We start from the raw sequence: 9,348 nt of genomic DNA on the forward strand, positions 1-9,348 counted from the left end.
AGGACACTTTTTAGTAGTAATATATTTTCAATTACTAAAAAAGAATTTGAATGGATTGATAGATTCCATTGTTTTTTTCTCGCTTGTCACTAAAAGGTATTTTCACATAAAAAATTACTTATGTTATTATTTCCATTGTTTAATATTTGGTAGTTTTTTTATTTTTTAAGTTTTCCTTGGTTGATTGACAAATAATTATGGAATCGTGAATGCTCCCCCTCAACAATAGTCTTGGATCCGCCACTGTGTAAGGGAGAGAAGTGTCTAAACTTTCATTGAAGAAAAGAAACACAAGCAAAGTTTATACAAAAATTGGTTTTATGATTATAATTTTTTTTTTAATTTTTAACAAATGGGTTTATAAAATAAATTAATTATATTTTGTAAAGGTGCACAGAATTACAAAAAAACCCATCAATTTCTAGATACTTTTAATTCAACCATACAAGGATACAGTCAACATTATGTCCTTACACTTCAACAATACACATACATTCACTTTCACTTTCGAGTGTGTAACAAATGACTCATTTCAAAATATGAGTGTTTGACAAATAGGCCACTTGAGGGTCGGCCTCCAAACATATTTTCAAAATATAACAAATGGTGTCATATTCATACCTCAATTTTTTTTTTTTTTGTTTTTTGGTTTTTTTTTTTTGAGAGTGGGCTTAATCCTACTCTTGTATAGGCCCAGATCCACCCCTGTTAACATCGTCAAGTCAATTAGAATCAACGATCTATCGAAAATAGTTCAACCTGCATGATCTGGAATATACCAGACCCAAACCCCAGCAGGGTCAATACAATTATTACCTCAACTTAAATGAAGGAAACACAAGAAAAGGAAAAAAAAAAATGAATAAACTGTAATTACTTCAACTCCTTCGCGACTAATAAGCAGCCTCTTGGACAACCTTGCACAAAATATTTTCTAATCTCATCACTCACTAACCCAAACCTACCCAATGGTGCAAGCAAGAATGGTGCTATGCTTGCACCAACCAACCATACATATATGTAACAAGTTAAATCTATAACAGTTTGAGATACTTTTTTACATTTATTTCAAAAGGAAAAAAAGGATGGATAATTTTTCTTCAGCTTAGGCACCGGTTTCAGTCTGAACTATTCTATGTGATGAAAGCCTGGGAGGAGGGAGGTGATGAAGCCGAATACAATCATCTGGATCTCCTTCACAATGCCCCACCACTGGTTACCACCATGGGCATTCGCATTCTCATTCTCATTCTCATTCCCATTCTCAGCAACTTGATTACCACCATTCAGAGGCTGGTTCTCATTCTCAACTCCAGCTTGTCCCTCTGCAGTAAGTTATTACAGCAGCATGCTTTAAGTTGATACTTTATATTTATAAATAACTACTTTTTCCAATGAGACAAATGAGACAGGGTACAATTTTGCATGAGTGATTCACAAGAAAGAAAACGTTAGGCTCCAAATTGCATATCTTTCAAAATTCAAGTTTTACACTAGTACCGGATCAACTTGAGATGTCAGGAGAAGATTGTCTAAGAAACTATATTATACTATTATTTCACAACATAGTCATTGAACAATGTCTCTGTAACAAAAATATACATTAGGGCCCAAGATGTTTTCGGATTCTCATGTTTCAAATTGACTTGATTCAAGCATAGCTATTTGTGTTGGCAAGTTAAATCATGTTTGTCTTATGCAGATATAATCAAATTCAAATACAACAGGTTTAATTATTTCAAATCACTAAAACGAGTATGACGTAAATATATTTGATCGGAAAGATGGTGTTGACAGGGTCAGTTGACACAAAATTGACCCACATTAATCTATTAACCCAGTAACCCAGTTTTTAATCTATTAATGTTAAACACAAGAAGAAATGTCAGAGGCATTTATGGTTGTTCTTATTGTATTAAAAACCTTTGATATTTATTGTTATTTGCAGATTTAAATTTACTAGACAAATAAATATATAAATAAAAATTAAAACTGGTAGTTTGCATCACTAAACCAAGGTGAGATTCTAAGGAAATGAGGACAGTTATCGATCAATTTAGCAGTAGATATGGCCAACTCTAACAGGAGAGGTCTAATAATTGTGTTAGAATCATCAACCTGATTTCAATCAGGACATGATATGACAATTATTTCGGAGATGTACAAGAAATTGAAGTACCTGCTAAAGCAGCATTTACATTACCCTGCCCCGCAGCACCAGGAGCATTTTCAGCTCTGACAGCAGGCCTTGGTGGATTGGGTGGCTGTGCAGCCCTCTGCATGCTTTGTGAAAGCCACCGGAGTAATGGTGTCAGAGCTCCAGTCTGATATCTGCAACAACCAGGTGTACAAATTTCAGTTTATACCAACCAAAAAAGATCAGTTTCTACTTGTCAATCAGAATAAACTGACACTGGTATACATATAAAGTCCATAGATATTTTTAAAACATCAAAATAGAAACAGGAAAAGATATACAAATGAATTAAGAAATGCATCTAGATTAACTTAATGCATGGAATTCTAAAATACTGTTTCATGCAGTGATACTTAAAGCAAAAATGAAAAAATTTACTCATGGATGTTGTGGTTGACATTTAAGACTTGTTGGCTTGTTTATCTCTATTTTATTAACTTTATAAGTTTCTCCTTTTTTATTATGTTGGATACAAGGTAGTTTGGTCATTTTTTGGTAACCACCCACTTACCAAAAAAAAAAAAAAAATCAGATAACCATTTCAACTAAGAAATTAGGTGGAGAACAACTCAGGCAAATCAATCAAAAGGCACACAGAAATTTCCCTAGATTTAAAAAAGAAGAATAGGAAGTTAGAAGCTTACAAATAGATAAGTAAAGCAAAAAGCACAAGGACAATTAGCCTTAGTCTTGATCCATCTTGGTTGAACACAAATATTACGGCTGCCAGCTTTAAAATGAGCAACAAATCAAGCTGAAATGCAATTTGAAATCTCCTTACAACAACTTGTCTTTGACGAGCCGGCTGTTGCTGTTGATTTTGTTGATCTTGCTCCCCTTGTCCATGCTCCACACCCAGTGCCTCAGTCTCAACACTAGCTCTAGTACTATAGACAGACATATGAACCCAATTAATATCTAATAATTTATATGAGATTTTAACATAATAATTATGCAAGGAAAATTTTCGCAGGAGGCAGACATGCAAATGAGGTGTAGGCTTCTATAATATCGCAAAGGTAGAACATTATGCTTTCGTGAGAAACAAGGGATACCCTTTTTCAATCTAAACAGACAGGAACACACAAAATTGCTTTTTTTAAGTTAATATAATGGGATAATTTTCGTCCCACTCCTACTTAAAACTCCTGGTTAGCTAGTCCTTAAGGCCCCACAGCAATTTTGTATAACTGCAATCACCATAGTCGACTTAGCAAAGCCTTAATTCCAAATTACACCTGGTGACATCATGTATAACTTGCTCTTTGGCAAATTTTGTCCTTAATATATTGACATTTGGATGAAATTAACCCTCAGTTATGGATACATTAATTGGAAGACTGAAATTGTTTTCAAAGGTTAAGTATAGTTGTTAAGAGCACTGCACACCAATGGTTAATGCATTAATGGTTGCACAAACATTAAGTTATTTGTTTTTTTGTCCTCTTGCAGAATCCTTTTCCCTTTGATACACAGTAAAATTAAAAAATTTCAACTCCCAAACCCTCATTTTTAAATTTTTTGAAAACAGGGCAAAACCAAAAGAAGATATTCATACTTATATTTCCATGTAATTGATATACTTTGTTCTTGAAGAACAAACTAAGGTAGAAAAGTGTCAGAGACATAACTGCTTTAGAGGTAGTAGATATAAAGGCACAAAGACAGCAGATATAGGATGAGAAAGCAAAAACGTGCCTACTTTCAAATAAATCATTTGTGAGGACACATTCAGAATAAAAGATTTTAAGAGCTTAGTTAATTCAAATATTCACGAAATTTTTGACACAGATGTGCTTACTTGGGTATGTTGTAGGTAAGTGGGATAAGAGTGTTTGAAGGAATTCCAGTATATGGCAGAACAGGGACAGCATAAATGCCAGCGCCATGATTTGTCTGCTGTTGATGTTCCCAGGGATTTAATCCCCCTACTACTGCAGGGTACATTACTGGAAACATATCTACATCACCATTTCCAGAACCCATGAAACCGGAAAATGCTGGAACCTGACATAACCAGAGTTAATCAAACACGTATCATACACCCAAAAATAAAGCTTTCGAACTCATTACAAGTACTGTTAAATCAGTTTCAGAATCAACTTTTCTACTTAGTGATTCTAAAATCCCATTGTCGGTGCAGGGCTAAAATCGTCCATTGGTGAAGAAAATGCTATCCCTACTGAAGATTTCCTTACCCTTAATTATGGTCGATACAGTTCAAAACTTGAGACAAAAGTAACTTATTGCCCCATTAACACTACCAAAATTTTGTTAGTTCTCATATCTTGTTTTCATTAAAAGTTCAGCACTGAATAAAACAGCTCTATTCACATTTCAATCATAACATTCCACGTTACCTGCAATTGACCATTACCTTCAACATAAACAGATAACACGAAATCAAAACCCTAAAAGGCAGATCTTTATGGAATCGAAAGGTATAAAATTTATGCAATTGAGATGCAAAAATAAGTAATTAAAACAAAAAAAAAAAAAGAAAACAAGTAATTAGAATCGAATTTAAAGTTTTATTGGAAACCTGCGGTTGCTTTAGATTGGGTTTGGGCGGCGATGATGTAGAGGACGGTTGTTGATTTGAGTTTGATGCCGACGACGACGAAGAAGACGACGTCGTTTCAGATCCCTCTTCCATTTCGACTGCACTGTTTTGTTTGTTCGTGAGAGATGAAATTCTTCGAGCTTATATTTATTTTAATTTTACGGAAGATTATTCCAATACGTGTAATTTCAACAATCCACCAATATGAAGATGCCACGGAAGCATGATGTGGAATAAATCGCTGAATTTGATACGATAGTAATTAGTAGTAGGGCTAAATTCCCCAATTTAGTATAAAAGAGGAACTATTTCAACGTAATTTTACTTACTAAAAAAATATCTCAATGTAATTCTAAGAAAAAAAATTGAATAAAAACCAATTCATGAAAAGAAAGTTTAACTACAGAAGCAATTGGAATATATTATCTATACATTGTATCCGTCTGTCATATTTAGCATTATAATTGAGTTTCTTTTAAATTTTTTCATTTGTTGATATGATTTCTTATTACAAAATAATATATGCAATTTAAAGAATTACATAAGATAGAATATAGTAGCAATAACTAAAATTTGTGAGGACTAGAATAAGTATATTATGAGTGTATAAAAGAATAAATTGAGATAAGTAAAAGAAAGAGAAATTATAAAAAATAGGTAAAAGTAAGGGGGTTTAAGCAAAAATGCCTAAAAAATTCAGATTCAAGCAAAAATGCCCAACTTTTGTGAAATGTCGAAACAGCTCATATATAAATATAGCAAATTTCCACGGTCCCCACGGTTAATTCACTGTTCACTAACCGTGGAAAATTTGAAAATTTCCCCTGTCCACGGTCATCCCACTGTCGGTGAGATTTTCGGTGATTTTTGTCTTTTTCGGCAACCGAAAATGGCACATAACGTTAGTAAATCTTCCGTCATCTTATTTGAATCAAGTTATTGTTCATATTATTGAGATTTGAGTGAGATTTTGCGGTTTGAAATTTTAGGATTTCGATTTTGAACAATGCTTAAAATGTTTTGATTCTTGGTTGTTTTCGTTGAATTGATTGAGAGATTTTGTGTTATAGCCTATATAGATTTGATTTATGTTGAAATCGAAGGCCGAAACAACGAATTTTTGGTCAAAAATGGCCTCTGAAGCGATCGGCAGTCGACCGTGGGAATAGTGTTTCCCACGGTCAAACGAATTCTCCCACGGTCAGCAGAGATTGACCGTGGGTTAGGGGGATTAATTAGCTTTTTTAAAACATTGGGGAGCTGGGGGAAACGAATTCTCCCACGGCGGGTTTTTCTGAATTTTCCACGTGACAGTGGGTTGTTGCCGTGTATACCGTGGATAGGGGGGAAATTTGCATTTTTGAAACTGCAGGGAAGCTAAGAGACTAAAAAATTAATGAGGGGCTAGGGTAAATATTGGACATGTTTGTCATAGGAATTTTTTTAGGGGGTAAATTGAAATTTTTCTTATCTAGGGTTTCTCAACGTGTAGTTTTCGAAATTTATATCCGTTTTTCTGATTTAGGGTTTTTCCATATGTAGTTTTCGAGTTTGAGATTCGTTTTTATGAATTTTATGTTTTTTGGCACATTTTACGAGGTGTTTTTTTACTGTTTTAAGATATATCGATTCGTATTTTTTCGATTTTCAAATAATTTTTCAATTGTTGCCATTCTAGGGTATTTCAACGTGTAGAATTCGAATTTTAGTTTCGTTTTTTTGAATTTCGCTGTTTTAGGATATATCAATTCGTATTTTTTTGATTTCCAAAAAATTTTTTTATTGTTGCCATTTTAGGGTTTTTCAATGTTTAGAATTCGAATTTCAGTTCAATTTTTTCAAATTTTAACGTTTTAGGATATATCGACTTGTATTTTTCAGATTTTTGAAGAATTTTTCGATTATTGCCATTCTAGGGTATTTCAATGTGTAGAATTCGAATTTTAGTTCCGTTTTTTCGAATTTCACCGTTTTATGATATATCGACTTGTATTTTCCAGATTTTCATAGAATTTTTCGATTCTTGCCATTCTAGGGTATTTCAACGTGTAGAATTCGAATTTCAGTTTCGTTTTTTCTAATTTCACCGTTTTTGGATATATTGACTCATATTTTTTTGATTTCCAAAGAATTTTTTGATTGTTGCCATTTTAGGGTTTTTCAATGTTTAGAATTCGAATTTCAGTTTCATTTTTTCAAATTTTACCGTTTTAGGATATATCGACTAGTATTTTTCAGATTTCTGAAAAATTTTTCGATTGTTGCCATTCTAGGGTATTTCAACGTGTAGAATTTGAATTTTAGTTCCGTTTTTTCGAATTTCACCGTTTTATGATATATCGACTCATATTTTTTAGATTTCTGTAGAATTTTTCGATTCTTGCCATTCTAGGGTATTTCAACGTTTAGAATTCGAATTTCGGTTCTATTTTTTCAAATTTCACCGTTTTAGGATATATTGACTCATATTTTCCAGATTTTTGAAGAATTTTTTGATTGTTGCTATTCTAGGGTATTTTAACTTTTAGAATTCGAATTTCGGTTCCGTTTTTTCAAATTTCACCGTTTTAGGATATATCGACTCGTATTTTCAAGATTTTCGAATAATTTTTTGATTATTGTCATTCTAGGGTATTTCAACTTTTAAAATTCGAATTTCAGTTCCGTTTTTTCGAATTTTACCGTTTTAGAATATATCGACTCGTATTTTCCAAATTTTTGAAGAATTTTTGATTGTTGTCATTCTAGGGTATTTCAACTTTTAGAATTCGAATTTCATTTCCTTTTTTATTGTTTTCTATTTTTCATCTTTTTATGTGCATATGTGTATGATGTACTTTATAAAAAAATATTTTTGATTTGAGTGATGTTACTATCAAATGTTAGATGAAATAAAGAATTACTCAAACAACTCATTCTAACAAATATAAAATGAAGAAATAATTTGCACTAAAGTTATTATATCACATATCAATACAATTACACATTTGAAATAGTAATAAAAATACATAGGTTACATGTAATTGAAGTACAACAATGATGAATCATATAACTACCAAAACTGATTCCACCAAATTTCAAGATCTTGTCCCTTTGCCTTTTTTAGATGAACGCTGCGGAGCGGAGGTCGGCACTGGTGCTGGGCTTTTACATTGGGTTCGTACGTGTCCTGGTTCATGGCAATGGCTACAAATCCTTGGTGTCACATTTTCTCCCTGTGAAAGATGTCGATTTCTGTTGGAGGGACAACCCGGACGACGACTATTGAGGAGGGGGCAGAATAACCATTCCTTCTGGTGAGTGCAACCAATCAGATTGATTTCCAAGAGGATTGACAGGTTCCTGATATATTGCACTATAAATATCGATCCGAAAGAATGGATGAACCTATGCATTGACATTCGTGAGCCTCATATGTCGTGCAACGGCGATGACATGCTTGCACAGAATACGTGAAAGCTAAAACTTTCTACATGTGCAGGACATTTCACCGAAGTCTATAATATCCATGAATCCACCAAAACCGACAACCTGATACCGAGTCTGTGTAATCAATCGAATCTCCAAACGTGCAGACTTTGATAGACGACTGTTGATCTTCTCCTCCGCCCAAGGGGTGACAAAGTTAGGACATTCGTCTGTAATTTGAAAATATATTAACAACACATTTGGCAATATCCAAAACTAAGGGAAAAAAGAGCACGAGAAAAAACATTTAATTAGTAACGATTTGATACTTACTTGCATGGTTTCTTCTTTCGCAAAACCATCGTTGCATGGTACCACAAATGAACTCTAGGAGCATTATGATGGGTAGGCCTCGTGCATGTCTGACAAAGACACTAAATGACTCAGCAATGTTAGTGGTCATGATGTTTAATGATACCTCGGAAAGTACACTCTACTCCAACACTCAAATTTGACATCACGTAGATAAGCTCCAGCTTGAGGGTTCATTGAGTCAAGAGATTGTATCATTACCCCAAATTCTGATTCTGTGTATGATTTTACGGCTTTCCAATATGCCCCCCCAACCTATAAGATGGAAAAAATTATGATAACTGATTATAATTAAAATGTATAAAAAAGATAAACTGTTACAAATTTAATTACTTGTTTAAAACACTATACCTTTGAGTCTCGTTTATACTTTGTCCGCATGTTACACAGAAGATGATGACAACAACATCCATGATGGACATTTGGAAAGACTTCAGTCATTGCCGAGTATATAGCATGATGTCGATCTGAGATTATTAATAACTCAGATAAGTCATGGATACATTCTTTAATCCTCCGGAGAAACCAACACCATGTGTCATGATCTTCTTTTTTACCAACACCGAAACCGATAGGATATATCTGATTATTACCATCAAGAGCCACCACAATGAATAAATGCCCTAGATATCGACCTTTAAGGAATGCAACGCCAATGCAAATAACCGGGCAGAGATATTCTCTGAATGCACGAATGGAACATCCTAATGCCATGAAAAAAAATTCTTAAATCGATGGTCATCATCCGTTTCAATAGCAGTAATGGTGCCCGGATTAGTATGCTGTAGATTGTAACAATAATCTGGTA

The 9,348-nt window shown here is 33.6% G+C and overlaps 1 protein-coding gene across 1 annotated transcript; it reads right to left on the reverse strand.

Annotated features, from left to right (window-relative positions):
• Window positions 1–848: 848 nt before the first annotated feature.
• Window positions 849–4,894, reverse strand: LOC123195236. Its single transcript, XM_044608891.1, has 5 exons — window positions 4,740–4,894; window positions 3,999–4,204; window positions 2,842–3,084; window positions 2,180–2,331; window positions 849–1,325 (listed from the first exon to the last, which is right to left on the reverse strand). The coding sequence occupies exons 1-5, from the start codon at window positions 4,851–4,853 to the stop codon at window positions 1,129–1,131; spliced, it is 912 nt and encodes a 303-aa protein (XP_044464826.1). The 5' UTR covers window positions 4,854–4,894; the 3' UTR covers window positions 849–1,128.
• Between the last annotated feature and the right edge of the window lie 4,454 nt (window positions 4,895–9,348).

Source organism: Mangifera indica, chromosome 13 (assembly GCF_011075055.1).
Source record: "Mangifera indica cultivar Alphonso chromosome 13, CATAS_Mindica_2.1, whole genome shotgun sequence".
Lineage (NCBI taxonomy): Eukaryota > Viridiplantae > Streptophyta > Magnoliopsida > Sapindales > Anacardiaceae > Mangifera > Mangifera indica.

Coding starts and splice junctions, on each gene's coding strand:
- LOC123195236 (XM_044608891.1), bottom strand. CDS start 4,853: ATGGAAGAGGGATCTGAAACGACGTCGTCTTCTTCGTCGTCGTCGGCA. Junction 4,205..4,739: donor CCAATCTAAAGCAACCGCAG/GTTTCCAATAAA, acceptor TGGTTATGTCAG/GTTCCAGCATTTTCCGGTTT. Junction 2,332..2,841: donor TTTGCTTTACTTATCTATTT/GTAAGCTTCTAA, acceptor TGGTTGTTGCAG/ATATCAGACTGGAGCTCTGA.